Below are 17,109 nucleotides of genomic sequence, written 5' to 3'. Positions count from 1 at the left end.
GCCTCAGTATCTTCCTTTGCACATGCTGTTATGCGAGTTAAATATCTGTGGCTAGATCAGTGCTAGTCAGAGATTTTTCTGATAATTTTGAGGAACATTTGTTGTCAGGTATCAGGGGAATAAGTATTCACTATGTTCCTCTTTATGAACGTGATTCATCCATATCCTGGAGTTACCAGGATATGTAATTCTTCATACATGTTCTCTATGTATTTTGAACAAAGATGATGCTGATCATGACTATGATACTATAGCCTCTTGGTACCACATTTTTTTAGTTCATCTGTTCCTTTACAAGGAAGATTTGTGCATTGATGCATTAGTTTATATTTTAATGTAGTTGGGTCTGCTAAAATTATAAATGTAAACAAAACAGAGGAAGAAGAAGATAAAAGCTAGTGCTGTCATGAAAACTTCAGAAATTGGGGCTTTATAGTTAATCTTCAAATTGTGTCGCTTTCCACAAGTTTTATACTGTCTGTAGCCATTTCAAATGCAGATTGAGCTAGTTGTTTCTTTGAGGTCTATAGGTGTTTGGTTTTTTTCTTTCACTCTCACTGAAGCTTTTCCCTATGTATGTCTGGCTTCTGAGTCTCCTTTATTATGATTGTTTTTTGTGGAATTAATGCCTGATGGGCTGAGATGAGAAATACTGGAGACTGAGAAATCAGTCTCAGAAGCTCTAGCTCAGGCTCCTAGTGGAGAAAAATACTGCATCAGGACAGCACGAGCTGAATGTCACACTCAAAATACTAGTAATGTTTACCTAACAAAGCTTGGTCTTAGCTTAGTGTTATATATTAGCTTGTGGTAATGTTATTCTCTTTTAGTTAATGCAGTTACACTTATGCTTACTTAAGCAATAGAAAAACAAATTTAGCAGAAGGAGCAAGCATACTGATTTTGGGTGCATGTTGATTGGTCCCACAGATTTCTTTCCAGCAATATTAAGGCATGCAATATTAGAAACAGGTTTTAAATTAATGTTTATTAAAATTTGCCATTGCCATAAATGATATAACCATAGTGTATAGATTGAACTGAGTTTGGATTTCTATGTATACAGTTTTTAGTGTTTTGTATATGATTCAGAGTTTATGAGTTGGTGAGTGAAAATTGCTACTTTCACAGCTTCAGTTCAGCTTCAGTTTTCCTTCTGCTGTGGCATAAAGCTTCTTCAGTTTTTACATTCACCCTTATCATACTGTAAAATGTGCTTCATCTGATACTGATGGTCAAGCCATATAAAGCATGTCCAGTAATGTTGTAATTAGGTGAAGTATTCTGAAATAGGGAAGACTACACTTGTAGATGGAATTGCTTCAGAACTTGAAGGTTCCAGAGCTTGAAGGTTCATACTTATTTTAGAGAGAAATGCTAACTGTTTTCTTTTTTCTCCTTTTTGATGCAACTTGGAAGGTAGAGAAGAATTTGTTAACCAATAGAGTCATATTTATTTTTATCACATTAGTATTATGATTTACTGTATTGAACTGGCTTTTGAGTGTGGTTTTACTTCTTTAAAAATGCTTTGCTGTTGTGTGAGTATGAGCTAATCAAGTACAGATTTTCCATTTTTCCTACTTACTATTCTAGCATTGGAAGAGACCAATCTATTTTCCACGTGGAATGGTATTTGCTATTCTAGAAAAAGGTGTTCTCTCTCTCCTTTCCTCTGGTATCTACATTGCTTCTGATACATTTAAATTAAATGTTAAAGATTTGATTACCATCTAAAACTTCTAGCACTTGCATAGAATGTGGTGTCCCGAATACTCAAAACAACTTTACAAAATTGTGGCAGAATCTTTAGCAGGTATTTAGGAAAGAGAGCTGTTGAAAATGAAAGCTTTTTTGTGAATGTCCAGTGGTCTATCATCTGATCTCCAGAAATGGTAAGAACCAACAGCTATGATTATTGCCTCTAATGTCTCCTGTCCCTTGATGTCTTTCACAAACTGTGCTTATCTACCATTGACTGAGAGCGTCATTAGCCATTGGAATGGGCTGCCCAGGGAGGTGATGGAGTCACCGTCCCTGGAGGTGTTCAAGAGGGGACTGGATGTGGCACTTGGTGCTATGGTTTAGTCATGAGGTCTTTGGTGACAGGTTGGACTCGATGATCTTTGAGGTCTCTTCCAACCTTGGTGATTCTGTGATTCCTACAAATTCCAGGATATAAGAGTAGCCTTTATTTTAATTCAAGTTCCTCTAATGTTTATGCATCATTTGCTGGACAGTGGTATGTGTAATGATCATTAAGACTCATTGTCCTCTAGCTAAACCTTTACAACTCTAATTGTGCAACTTCCTTAGATTTAAAATGTAATATTTTAGCTGTTAAAGGAGTGAATAGAACTGGAGTCTTACATACAGAGGGATGTATAATTTCTCATTATCAAGTGTGCCAAAATGTAAATGAATTTCCTGCTGCATTAGTGGAGCCTTTCAGTAACCTTCTCAAGGGTAGCTATGGAGTTGGTTTGTCAAGGAGACAGATGTCTTTTTTGTAAGGTTATCTTCTGAAGTTGAGGTTCTGTGTCTTTAATTAAGGTCCAATGAGAAATACAAAAAAGTATGACTTGCATGTAACAAAGATTAGTTTCCTGATGTACTGGTACAGAAGATTACCTAATAAATTATCCTAGTTCCATGATAATCATAGCAGTAATTTTTTTCCTTAAAAAAAAAAAAAGGTGGCCCATAGAGTGATGATTGCTTTTGTCAAAATCTGAAAATGCTTTGTAAACCATCACTGTTACGGAATCACAGGGACTGGGAGAGACCTCTCTAGATAGCCAGTCGAACGCCACCACCATAGCAGGTTCACCTAGAGCAGATTACACAGGACAATGTCCAGGTGAGTTTTGAATGACTCCAGTGACTTTGAGTATTGGAAGTGACTTCATTTTAATGCCAATGGAGTTGTAAACTTGTCTGAGAAGTGCGTGTAATATTTATTTTTTCAAATGTACAAATTAACTACACTTAAGAAATAGATCCATGGGGGAGTTTGAGAGCAGTTGTTCTCTATCATATGGAGCATTTGTGGATTATTTGTTCAAATGCTTTCTGCCAGAATTGTAGCTATTAATTTGCAATTCCAATTTGGATATTGATTTGCTGTGTGGATTTGGACCTTTGATTACATCTTTCTGGTTTTACATCATCCATCCTTAATTTATGACAGTTATTTATGAAGGTAAATAACTGTTCAAGATCTTGGTTCAATGGAGGACTTCAGCACAATCTCAACTACAAGCATTCAAGTAACCTGGTTCTTCAAAATGTCACTTGTATTCTGCCCAGAAGCACTTGTACTAGAGTGGTATATTGACACAAGTTGTGCTGCCTGAGACATATAAAGTAACCATAAAATACTCTTGTGTCTCCAAGAGTTTTACAAAGCGAGACTATGTTCTTCAGTCTGCTCTGTAATATTTCTAATATTTCTTAACAACATAATACCTGTATATTTATGTGGCTGTATAGTACTCAGCAGTATGGTCAAGGAAGATGTGTTTTTATTTATAGAATAAGTAAGAAGTACCAAATAATTCTGTCATATTTCAATGATCCTTTTAATCAATGGTCATGAGGTGCCTGAGGATTGGGAGAAAGTTTCTGGTATTTTTCTGCTTCTGTACAGATGCCCATACTGACAAGTAGGTTGGAAAAGTTTTGTAGTGTTTTACAAAATGGTAAGAAAGATTGTGTGCTAGCATGGAAAATTGTTAGAAGGCAGGAAGACAATTGGAGAGAAAAAGCCTACTATACTAATACTGCTGATAAGGAATTACATGCTCATTAGCTCCAGTGGGCATCTGATAAAGGTAGGGACCACTCCAATGTTGGTCATTGTGGTGGTTTTGCCCTGGCCTGGGGTCAAATGCCCACCAAAGCTGCTCTATCATTTCCCATCTTAGATGGACAGGGGAGAGGGGAAAATGCAACAAAAGGCAGTTAGAAGCAATTTAATAATGCAAGGGAAGCAGGGCTTCAATACGCATAGTGGTTGCTCCAGTGGACAGACACCAGCAAGGAATGTCCTCCCACTTCCTTCTTTCACTTAGAAAGGAAGGGAAAGAAAGACAGGAAGAAAGAAAGAAAGGAAGGAAGGAAGGAAGAAAGAAAGGAAGGGAGTGAGGGAGGAAGGAAGGAAGGAAGGAAGAAAGAAAGAAAGAATGAAAGGAAGAAAGAAAGGAAGGAAGAAAGAAAGGAAGGAAGAAAGAAAGAAAAAGAAAGAGAAAGAAAAAGAAAGAAAGAAAGAAAAGAAAGAAAGGAAAGAAGACAAGAAAGAAACCAAGAAAGAAAGAAAGAAAGAAAAAAAGAAAGAGCTGACATCATACGCTATGGAATACCCCTTTTGCCAGGTTGGGTCAGCTGGCTTGGCTATGTCCCCTCACAAGATATTGCCCACCCCTCAGTGTACTCTTGGGGTGGGGAAATGTTGCAAAAGTAGAGTCTGGATGGTTGGTTCAGCAATGGCCAAAACACTGCTGTGTTATCAACACCCAGATACAGCACTGCGAAACACAGTACTAGAATGATGCTCTGGGGCAAATTAACTCTAGCTCAGACAAACCCAATGCAGTCATCCCTCGCATTTCCAGAGATTAATGAGTTAGCAATTTTAAATAAAAGAGAAGAATTAAATAAAATAATATTTTTGTCTTTTATGTAAAGAATTATGTACTGAATACTGGGCCAAAGCTATGAGTGATCAGACCTTCCTTAAATGTGTGAAATACACATAAATTGAAATATGTATACTACATTTGGAGTTGATCAGCTTAAATGAACTTCAGTAAGCATGTGTGGTGGAGGTAATAATAGTTCCTAAAAACTTCAATTTAGTTTCAGCTATTGATCAGATCTTCCAGCTGGTAAGTACAGTGACTCCAAACAAATTGAATTGGAATACAAAGTAAAAACTTCATTCATTAAAAATGGTAAAACATTACATAAGGGAATCAAATGAGATGGAATTGAATGGAGACAGCAGCTGGTAATAAACCTTTTACAGTGCTGTGAATTAAAGCTTTCAAGAGAGCAGTTATCTGCTAGTCTTTAGTTTGCAGTCTGTTTTTGTAACAGTCTTGCCCTGGCATCTACCTTTTTTTTTGCTGATAGGTGGTAAATTCCAGCAGTTTTTCTTTGGTTTCTGTTTCAATTTTGTTAAGTATAGTGACTATTCATTGAAGTTACACAATGCAAAGACATCTGAGATCACTGGAATTGCTGTAATGTACATACATACAAAAATTGAAATAATAACATAAACATGTTCTACATGTTTCATGTTGGCAGTTCTTACAGATGTAAGGACTTGTCCCTTTCTAGTAGCATTCTGTCCACATTTTAAATACCATTAATTGGCTAATTGGCTTTAAGCTTGGATTTTGGACATGATGAGTATCTGTATTTCTGGAATCACTAGGTAGTTCATGATTTTTAGTATCAGTAAGAATTTATGGCTTGTGTTCCAGCTTAGGTAACAAGAATTAGAAGACATCCTGTTTGGGTTCAATTCTTCCTTTTATATTCACAAAAAACTTGTGTAGCTATTTAGAGAATTCAGTGGATCAAAGATTATTTTTAACCTCTTATATTTAAGCCCTTAAAAATAAAGGGGTCCAGGAGGGCTGGACCTGCTTCAAGAAAGAGCTGATGAAGGCTCAGGAGCAGGCTGTGCCAGTGTGCCGGAAGAGGAGCCGCCGGGGCAGACGGCCAGCCTGGCTGTGTAATGAACTTTTAATAGAACTAAGGGAAAAAAAGAGGGTGTATAATCTTTGGAAGAAAGGTGAGGCAACCCATGGAATGTTTAAAGAGGTTGCTAGGGCATGTAGGAGGAAAATTAGGGAGGCAAAAGCACATTTGGAACTTAAACTGGCCTCTGATGTGAAGGACAACAAAAAGTCCTTCTATAAATATATTAATAGCAAAAGGAAGGGCAGGGACAACCTCCACTCCTTGGTTGACATGGAAGGAAATGTTGTAACACAGGATGAGGAAAAGGCAGAGGTACTTAACACCTTCTTTACCTCAGTTTTTACTAGCTGGAAAGAACGTCTACCAGACAGCTGGCCTGCAGAACTGGCAGAGGGAACCAGGGAGCTGCATGGTTTCCCTGTGTTCCATGAGCAAGTGATAGGAGCTCTCCTCAGCAGCTTAGACCCCCACAAGTCCATGGGACCAGATGGGATCCATCCTAGGGTGCTGAGAGAGCTGGCAGATGAGCTGGCCAAGCCACTCTCCATTATTTTTCATCAGTCCTGGCTCACTGGAGAGATCCCAGATGACTGGAAGCTGGCCAACGTGGTACCCATCCACAAGAAGGGCCGGTTGGATGAGCCAGGGAATTACAGGCCTGTCAGCCTGACCTCAGTGCCAGGCAAGATTATGGAGCAGGTCATCCTGAGTGCAATCGCACAACACTTAGAGGATGGCCAAGGGATCAGGCCCAGCCAGCATGGGTTTAGGAAGGGCAGGTCCTGCCTGACCAACCTGATCTCCTTCTATGATCAGGTGACCCGCCTGGTGGATGTGGGGAGGCCTGTGGATGTAGTCTACCTGGACCTCAGCAAGGCCTTTGACACCGTTCCCCATAGCAAACTCCTGGCCAAGCTGTCAGCCCATGGCTTGGATGGGAGCACACTGAGATGGGTTAGGAACTGGCTGGAGGGCCGAGCCCAGAGAGTGGTGGTGAATGGTGCCACATCCAGCTGGCAGCCAGTCACCAGTGGTGTGCCCCAGGGATCAGTACTGGGCCCCATGCTCTTTAACATCTTCATTGATGATCTGGACGAGGGCATCGAGTCCATCATCAGTAAATTTGCTGACGACACCAAGCTGGGCGCAGGAGTTGATCTGCTGGAGGGTAGAGAGGCTCTGCAGAGGGACCTTGACAGGCTGGGCAGATGGGCAGAGTCCAACGGCATGAGATTTAACACATCCAAGTGCCGGGTTCTGCACATTGGCCACAGCAACCCCATGCAGAGCTACAGGCTGGGGTCAGAGTGGCTGGAGAGCAGTCAGGCAGAGAGGGACCTGGGGGTGCTAGTTGACGGTAGACTGAACATGAGCCTGCAGTGTGCCCAGGCAGCTAAGAGGGCCAATGGCATTCTGGCCTGCATCAGGAACAGTGTGGCCAGGAGGAGCAGGGAGGTCATTCTGCCCCTGTACACTGCACTGGTTAGGCCGCACCTTGAGTACTGTGTCCAGTTCTGGGCCCCTCAGTTTAGGAAGGATGTTGACTTGCTGGAACGAGTCCAGAGAAGAGCAACAAAGTTGGTGAGGGGTTTGGAACATAAGCCCTACGAGGAGAGGCTGAGGGAGCTGGGGTTGCTTAGCCTGGAGAAGAGGAGACTCAGGGGTGACCTTCTTGCTCTCTATAACTACCTGAAGGGAGGTTGTAGACAGACGGATGTTGGTCTCTTCTCCCAGGCAGCCAGTACCAGAACAAGAGGACACAGTCTCAGGCTGCGCCAGGGGAGGTTCAGGCTGGATGTTAGAAAAAAGTTCTATACAGAAAGAGTGATTGCCCATTGGAATGGGCTGCCTGGGGAGGTGGTGGAGTCGCCATCACTGGAGGTTTTTAGGAGAAGACTTGACAGGGTGCTTGGTGCCGTGGGTTGGTTGCTTGGGCGGTGTTGGATTGGTTGATGGGTTGGACGCGATGATCTTGAAGGTCTCTTCCTACCTGGTTTATTCTATGTATTCTATGTATTCTATGTATTATTGGGTGCTTTTATAGTCTCCTGTTTGAAGCAGAGAATGGTTTTGTTGCAAGAATTAGGAACCAAACAAAAATGGTAATTTAAAAAATATCAGTGCCACAGTCCTGTAAAACTCTTTTTACAGAGTGTGTAAACACAAATGGATTCTCTACACCATGAGTCTTCAGCTGTGTCAAAGTTAATCATCAGCACAGTAATTTTAATAAAGTTTTTTTTTTGTTGTTGTTACTTTGCCACTTGTTAGAGGAAAAAGCTGGGGTCCAGTACAGTCTCACAGGGTCCTTTTAGATATTTTACATATGGAAAAATACAGTGCATAATAGAAAATGTACTTATTTGAAGTGAGTAGAAGTTATGCAGGATTTTGATGTGTGCACTCAAATCACAATATAAGTACAAACTATGTTTAGGAGAGTTTACTAATTGCAATATATAATTCAGTTGTAACATAAAGGTTGGTCTCAATGATCTTTGAGGTCTCTTCCAACCTTGGTGATACTGTGATAAATGTAAATTTCATTACTGGTGTCTAATAATATGCTCACTCTCATGGTGCCGGGTGTTTCCAGTCTCCAGGAAGGAGTATTTTGGTTGCAAATGTGTAAGGCCCGTTGCTTGCCTTTTTAAAAAGGAACAATAAAAGGCGTTTTGTCATGGGAGCAAACACTTCCATAATACTTCACAAGTCACTTGAATCAGTCATGAAACCAGATCTTTTGATCATTCATTGTCCTTGGCATATGTGGTGGCCATCACCTGAATGAGGTCTATTTCAGTAGACTGTAATGATCCGTATGCATACGGGTATCACATTTGATTTGAGACTGCAAATTTTGAGTCTAGGAGATTTTTTTATTCTCTACATACATTGTTTATGCATTATGTTATCTTTTACAACTGCTTATTTTAATTCTGGCATGCTATGTGTTTATTTCTCCTCATCTAACTTTTGCACTACTAATCACAAATAACATTTTATGCCCTTCTTTTTTTACTTTTCTTAAACGTGTTAGAACTTCAAAAAATTTCATATTCATCCTAAATATCAGTGGGATCAGTGCTTGGTTCTGCTGTCTATGAAAAATCTGGTTATTGGTTTCCCATCTGTTCTTTTCAAAGTTACTGGTGAGATTTTTCCAGCCTTCACTGGTATTTGTAGTAGTTCTATGCCTTCTTTTAAAGGGTAGGGGTCCTGTCTGCAGCCTGCCTTATCATTGCCTGTTCTTAATCACAATGCAGGTTTTCTCTGCTCAGTTCTTACTTGTGACTAACACCAAATCAGAAAGCAGGTTTTTGCTAAACAGATCATTACTTGTGAGCATCCTGCCAGCTATCCTAGTTAAAACGCTCTGACCAGGTTCTTTTTAGCTATTCCACATGTAGAGGGTTTAATGAACAACAGAAAATTTTTGTATTTGGAATTGTATGAAGTTACATAGGATTTTGATTCAGCAAAGTGATACAGCAATGCACTTAAATGCAGTGAAAGTACAGGTTACATTTAGCATAGTAGCAATTTTAATACTACATTTCCATCACAATACAAGTACAAATTACATTGGGCAAAGTGTAGCAATTGCAACACACAGTTCATTCGCAAAAGAAATGTGAATTTCATTATGGGACTCCAATGATATGCTTAAGAGGTAATCTGATATCCCAACACCTGAATACATCTTACAATTCTGTCAAATTGACCTTTAAAATATTTTTTCAAACTTTGAATTTTTGACTTTTGAAAAGATTTTGAGATCTGCTTCAATTGATGTTACTTTTTTTTTATATTTTACTTTTTTTTACATAAGGCACCACATCAGCGAGCTAAACATTAGTGAGCTCAGATTCAGTATGGGTATTGTCATGTATACAAATTTGTTTGAGAACTGAAGTGTTGTTACGTATGGTACCACAGATGAAATTAAATATCTTGTACAGTACAAGAAAGGTAAAAAAATTACATGTTCATATTTTGTTACTAAAATTGTGGCTTTCCTTGCTGAAAAAAAGGACAGTTTCTGAAAATTGAGTTTGCAGCTATACTCCAGGAAGAGCAAAGTTTCGAAGTTGCAAGTATTTTTCCCTGACTACTATTATTATTATTATTATTTCCTCCAGGACATTTGAAACTATAGATAATGCCTCCCAAGGCTGAGATTATGCTCAACTACCTGGAAAATAACAGATGCTGCTGTGCTCTTCATAGCAGAGAATGCTGCTGTTCAAAGCCATGAGACATCAGTGGAACATAACTCCTAGTAGCAAAGTCATTGTTGAGATTGGCAAAAGCAAATTATACTGTATTAGCATCTTTGGCTTTTCCCATCTGCTGGAATAAATCAGCAAACTCTGGCAACAGCCCATTCTGCAAATGGGCCAAATGTTTTCTGCCTGAGAATCTGAGTTTAACTTAGTAAGCAAAAACCGTTCAAAGCAATAGCATCAAGTGTTGCAGCAAGTTTGCCAGAAACTGTTAGACTAATGACATTTGTGACATTTATTTCATTTACTTAGCATGTGGAAAGCAGCACAGTTAACTCTTCATAAATACTTTGTAATAGAAGTTTCCTTCGTAACAAAAGAGATTGTGTCTCTTCCAACCTGGTCTGGTCTGGTCTGGTCTGGTCTGGTCTATTCTATTCTATTCTGTTCTATTCTATTCTATTCTATTCTATTCCTCAAATAATCTTTCTTAAACTGGGGGGCCCAAAACTGGACACAGGACTCAAGGTGTGGCCTAACCAGTGCTGAATACAGGGGCACAATGGCCTCCCTGCTCCTGCTGGCCACACTGTTCCTGATACAGGCCAGGATGCCATTGGCCTTCTTGGCCACCTGGGTACACTGCTGTCTCATGTTCAGTTTAATATCAACCAGTATCCCCAGGTCCCTTTCTGCCTGGCTGCTCTCCAGCCACTCTGACTCCAGCCTGTAGCTCTACATGGGGGTTTTGTGGCCAATGTGCAGAACCCGGCACTTGGGTGTGTTAAATCTCATGCTGTTGGACTCTGCCCATCTGTCCAGCCCATCAAGGTCCCTCTGCAGAGCTCCCCTACCCTCCAGCTGATCAACTCCTGCCCCCAGCTTGGTGTCATCTGCAAATTTACTGGTGATGGACTCAATGCCCTCATCCAGATCATCAATGAAGATGTTAAAGAGCATGGGGCTCAGCACTGATCCCTGGGGCACACCACTAGTGACTGGCTGCCAGCTGGATGTGGCACCATTCACCGCCACTCTCTGGGCTAGGCCTTCCAGCCAGTTCCTAACCCAGCACAGAGTGTTGCTGTCCAAGCCAAGGGCTGACAGCTTGGCCAGGAGTTTGCTGTGGGGGATGGTGTCAAAGGCCTTGCTGAAGTCCAGGTAGACTACATCCACAGCCTTCTCTACATCCACCAGGCGATGGTGATGTAAAGCTTAATGTAGAGTTGCAAAAATAGGGTCAGGTTTGAAATTGGATTTATCTATGAGTTTTTGGGGGTGTATCTGCATTGATGATTCCAGTGGTGTAAGTACAAGTGTTTGTATTTCTTACATAGTGTCCCATTTTATTTTATTTTATTTTTAAAATTTAGTTTAACTGAATTTTTACATGGTGCAAGATACTGCATAGCCAGTCTTTTTAAATATAAATATTTCAGTGTAGGGTATTTGATTTTTATTTCATGTAATTCCTCATTCAACATAGTAAAGGCTTCGTGTGGTAACCAGTGGATTCTCATTTTTTGTGCTTAAAGAAACCCTCTGCCATACTTTTATAGTTAGAAATGTTTATTACCTCCTGAAAAGGTGTGCTGGATGGTTCTCCTAGTTTCAGTTCAGAGTAGGACATGAGCACGTACCTCTTCATATAGTTCTCCTCTGAGCATTGTGTTTGATCTACTTAAATTCTCCGGGACAAATAGTCTCAGGAGAACAGTGAGCTTGACTCTAAGATATGGATGATTTAAGTTACAATCAGAAAATTATTCTGTTTCATAAAGCAATTCCGAATGCCTCTAAGTAGCATGTGCATTTCAGGTCAAGCATAACATTTACACTTGAACATGTGTTATTTGAGAAGGTGTTCTGCTAAAGAGATGTCTGGTTTTGTGGCTAAAGTGATGGCCTCAATTTTTGATAAGAGTTTTTGCTGTGGGAAAAATTACTGTATCTAATTTAGACTGCCATGATTTAGGTGGAGATTAAACAGCAGAAATAGATCAAGTGAAGACTTTAAATATGGTTCTTGGAGTATTTGTCAGTGTGCCTATGTGTTATACATGAGAGTTTGCATGAGAGCTCTTAGTTGAGCTGCAAATGTATTTCCCTATCATGGGTAGCATGTTCAGTTCCTGTATTTTCTTTTATTCCTTTTGACAGCAAGATATATCCTGTTCTCTAGTTAAGCTGATTTGATGTTTCTTTACCAAAGAGTATCTGGAATATGTTATTCACTTTTGTATTGATTAATTCATAATTTGGAATGTCAGTTTCATGCTGGCAAGCTGAAAAAAGCAAATGGCATGTCAGAATTCTCACCAGGGAATTCTGATACACACCTGCACAGAGTCCTGTTCATGTATTTACTGGCAATGAACTGTGAGGAAGTGTGAGTGATTTGATCCAGGTTACAGCTGACAAAGACATCAAGAGAGATTGCCTGGCTGCTTTTCATGTGTTCTCCGTATCTCTGCATTTGCTGACCTAAATCAGATTGTCTATCTTGGGCCATTGATTGGCCTCTTAATGTGAGGCCAGTTTATGTTCAAGAAGGTTTGACTGAATAACGGCATGTACCATAGGGTGTTGTTGATTCATAGTGTTGCATAAGTGGCTGTTCACCAAAATTGACCTGGGAATTCTTACTTTCAGTGGCATGGGTGTATCTTGCAAAAACGCACACAAAATGAAACTGGTCAGGTTCAACGGTCGTAGAATATTTACTCTGAAGATTGCATGTTTCAACTTGTGAGAAAGATGGTGGAAGCAGCATTGTTGTCATATTCTGTAATAGGAGTCATGTACTTTGTATTTTTTTAATATCACTGTTTTGTTTGTTTGTTATGATTTCAGTGTGTGGGGAATGTTGATAATGAGGCCCTCAAAGGAAATTCTTGAAGATGACTGAAATTCACAAGCCAGTCAGAGGATCATAAAAATGTTATATAACTTAGGAGCATCCCTCTTCTGTATTCTTAGTTTTGTATACTGTCAGTGTAACATTGCTCTAAGAATTACTGAGTTAGCTGGTCTCTGGAAGGAAGATGGGTATTCTTCATTTCCTGGCTGTACTTCTGGGTTTGTTATGGTGCAGAGGAGTTAGAAGTTGTGGGGTGTAATTTGCAGGAGCATTGAGCAGTCAGTTACACCTCAAAGGAGACAGAATGCATCCTTAGACATGTTATAGATCAGTGTCAAATGAGGAGGGTTTGCTTCTAGTCAAATAAGTAGCTGGAAGTAGTAGCTCCAAACATAATGTAAAGGAGAAAATAAAGTTACTTAAACAGTGGAGGTTTTTGGAGGTCGTGGAAGGTGCAGTCTGGTACATCTGCATGTGGTACTTTGTCCCTGACTTCATTTGGATTGAGGTTTGAAAATAAACACAAAGCTTTTGAAAGCTCTTGTGGACAAGCTGGCTGCTCGCGGCTTGGATGAGCACACACTCTGCTGGATAAAGCACTGGCTAGGTGAACAGGCCCAGAGAGTGGTGGTCAATGGAGTTAAATCCAGCTGGCAGCCGGTCACAAGTGGTGTTCCTCAGGACTCAGTGTTGGGACCACTCCTGTTTGACATCTTTATTGGTGACTTGATGAAGACATAGAATGTGTTGTCAGTAAGTTCACAGATGACACCAAGTTGGGTGGGAGAGTTGATCTCCATGAGAATAAGGAGGCTCTACAGAAGGACTTGGATAGATTGGATCAATGGGCCAATGTTAATGGGATGAGGTTCAACAAGGCCAAAAGCCTGGTCCTGCACTTGGGTAACAACACCCCCAGGCTTGGGGAAGTGTGGCTGGAGAGCTGTCTGGCAGAAAGGGACCTGGGGGTTCACATTGGCAAACAACTGAATACGAGCAAGCAGTGTGCCCAGGTGGCTAGGAAAGCCAATGGCATCCTGGCTTGTATCAGAAATGCTGTGTCCAGCAGGAATAGAGAGGTGTTTGTCCTCTTGTACTCAGCTTTGGTGAGGCAGAGGCACAATACTTGAGTATTGTGTCTAGTTTTGGGCAATTCAATACAGGAGAGATGTGGATGTGCTGTAGTGAGTACGCAGGAGGGCAGCAAAGCTGGTGAAGGACCTGGAAAGTAAGTCTTATGATGAACGACTGAGGGAGCTGGGGCTGTTTAGTTTGGAAAACAGCTGGAGGGTCACCTCATTGCTGTCTACAGCTACCTGAAAGGATGTTGTGGAGAGGCTGGTGCTTGTCTGTTCTCACAGGTGATTAGTGATAGAACAAGAGGGAATGGCTTCAAGATAGGATTGGGTAGGTTTAGACTAGACATTAGGAAAAGCATTTGCACAGCAAGAGTGGTCAGGCATTGGAATGTACTGCCCAGGGAGGTGGTTGAGTCCTGGATGTGTTTAATGGTGGTTTGGATGTGGTGCTTGGGAATATGGTTTAGGGGTGAGCCCCTAGGCTAGGGTTATCGGTTGGACTTTCTGTGATCCTGTGAAAGCAGCACAATGTAAGAGGGCTGCCAGCTTTGTTCCTGGGTCTCACATTCTTTTCACTCCCTTGGTATGAAGGATTAGTAAAGATCACACAAAAGGGAACTGAAATTTTGGAGTTTTAATGTAATTAAGATGTAAATATTGTTCTCATCAAAAGCAGAAACAACATGGTCATGAACTCAGCAATGTGCTGAGGTAGTGGGAAACCAGAATACTCTGGGAGAGAACTAGAGCTCTCATCCCAGAATTGATTCTAGGACTGGAAATTTAATGATAGATTTTTGACTAAAGAGGAGCATAATAGACTGAGCTTTGAACTTCAACCCTTCTGGGAAAATAGGAGTGATAAGATGTAGTGCATTCAAAAATGTCAGTTTCAAAGTGGGTAATAGATATGGAATATTTAAGTTACAAATCTTCACAACAAATTTTATGTGACTCTTTGTTAATAAAGCCATGAATTCCACTACAAGGTCACAACTATAATGAAAATATTTAAAATTATGGTAGCATAAGATCCTGAAAGAAAGGAAGTCAAAGAATTTAGAGAATAAATTAACAAATATGAAGCCACTTATGAGTTGGTTCTGTAAGGGAAAAATTTTATAGATCTAAAAGGAGCTAGAGGCATAGATTTTGGAACTATTTGTTTTACAGTTCTGGAAAATTGCAAACAGCAGAATAAGTATGATTGGACAGCTTAGTTAAACTTTTAGCTGAGAAACCAAATAATTCAGAAAGCTATAAATGTGATGTTGGCATTTTATGTTTTCATCTTTTCCTTGTGTTGAGCTATTTCTTTACTGCTATTCTTCCACAACTACCTTACTCACCCTAAAGCACTTCTGCAGAATGTTGACTTGGTGACAGCTTTTTTTGTAGTTGCTTTGTATTTGTCCTACCTGGATTATTGGCAAACACATTGAATTGATACTATTTCTCTTGAGAAAATATAGAAAATGGAATAAAATGCATATACAGGGTATATTAAGGCTTTTTTTGGCTACGTTTGACTTGCTTGTATGAAAATGTTTTAATATATATTTTATTTAATAGTGATAAAAATGCTATCAATTCTGATGTGCATTTGTAGCAATGCGTGACAATTTATCATAGCAGGAGAGCCATAATGCCTTTGTTTGGCATGAAGTCAGTCATGGGCTGAAGGAATGTGATGATTTAACTTAATATACTTCATTAAATGTTTCTCTGTTGGTGGAATTTTCATCTGAAAGAAACATTTTTTCTTAAATACACCATTAGAAAAGGACTGTGTGCCAGAGACCTTTTTTGTTATCTGGAAGTTCTGTTCAATAACTTTCCACATTTTTCTTCCTGCATTATTTTAATTACTCTAATTGACACCTACATGCCTTCCCATTGATCATGAAAGACTTAATAGACACTGTTCACTTGAATGAAAAGAACCACAGTCCTCATCATTAATCAGAGCAGTGTGTAAGGACACAATTCTGAAAAAGGCACTTAACATTTCCTGTCAGCAATGCTTTCCTTTCTAGAATGAAATGACATTTCCCTTCTCATAATCCATGTATTTTATAGACGACAGTCACTAGGTTCCTTGTGAAGATACCTGAAGGTTTCCAACCACCTCAAACATGACTAGGATAAAATTCTGATGCTAACAATTGGATTGTTAATAATTATGACATCAATTTCAGTGGTGCAGGGGTTTTACACCATTTTCATGGCTTTCCCTTTTCCACATCTTTCTAGATACTAAATGGCTGCATTTTTAGATTATTCCTTTTGAATACTCTGTTTCTCTCTGAGTTACAGTCTGATTTTATTCCCTAGCTTCTCTAGAGTTTTTAAATTGCAGATCTGTGATACCACCAAATAATTTTTCCCATAGAGAGATACAGTATACCTGTCCAACAGTATACCTGTCCAGCTACACTGTAGATCTGATTGTTCCTTGTTAGTCCCTGGCTGTAGCACTTAACTCTTTTTTCCCTTCAGAAAAGGAATGTCAGATTCCAGTTGGGAGGTGTCATTCTAAGTGAACAGAATGAGTTGTCTAGCACTACTTCGCGACGTGTTGCATCCTTAAGGAATTCAGGGCAGAGTGCATGAAGGGATAGAGGGTAGAGGTTGGAAGATGGTATGTTGTGGATATGAATACAAATTCTAAATAGTAGAGCTGGTGGTTAGTGGAACAGTCAGCTAACAGCACAGGTATTAAAGCACCTTTTTTTGTGCTTGTCAAGATGCATATTTCTTTTAGAATTTGTATTCTCACAGAGATATCTGGTAGTATTGGTTTATCTTCACTGTTAACAGACATCATAAAATCATTGTTGTTAGTCTTCATTCCATGACTACAATGTAACTAATTGTTCATTTTCTTTAAGAACTGGCTGAGATTACCTCAATTGAAAAGAATGTTCAAGAGACAGAGACATGGGCCAGGCCTCTGGTTTACCTTTGGCAGACTAAAGCACCCAGTTTCAATGCTGAAAAAGACTACAATGCAGCCTGTGCAAAAAAGGAACCATACTGTGCCATCTGCACACTCTTCATGCCATATAAGGTAATCAAGATCCTAACAGTTCCATCTCCAGGTGGGGTATATAATAGCTAGTTTGAGTAAATTAGAATTAAGGTAATCTTATCCCTTGATTTGTAAGGGAAATATGTAAACTCACTATTGTTAAAATTAGAACTGATAAGCTTTTTTTGCATGCGTTCACTC

At 39.8% G+C, this 17,109-nt stretch overlaps 1 protein-coding gene across 1 annotated transcript in view; it reads left to right on the top strand.

The window, feature by feature from the left end:
- Positions 1-17,109, top strand: part of KDM4C (lysine demethylase 4C) — a 250,253-nt gene that overhangs the window by 127,151 nt on the left and 105,993 nt on the right. Inside the window, exon 9 of the mRNA XM_009902889.2 lies at positions 16,769-16,947. Coding sequence (XP_009901191.2) covers positions 16,769-16,947 — 179 coding nt within the window. The remainder of the gene's footprint in view (positions 1-16,768; positions 16,948-17,109) is intronic.

Source organism: Dryobates pubescens, chromosome Z (genome assembly GCF_014839835.1).
Source record: "Dryobates pubescens isolate bDryPub1 chromosome Z, bDryPub1.pri, whole genome shotgun sequence".
Classification (NCBI taxonomy): Eukaryota; Metazoa; Chordata; class Aves; order Piciformes; family Picidae; genus Dryobates; species Dryobates pubescens.
Note: the sequence above shows the minus strand (reverse complement) of the source record. Positions and strands in the feature narration are given on the sequence as shown.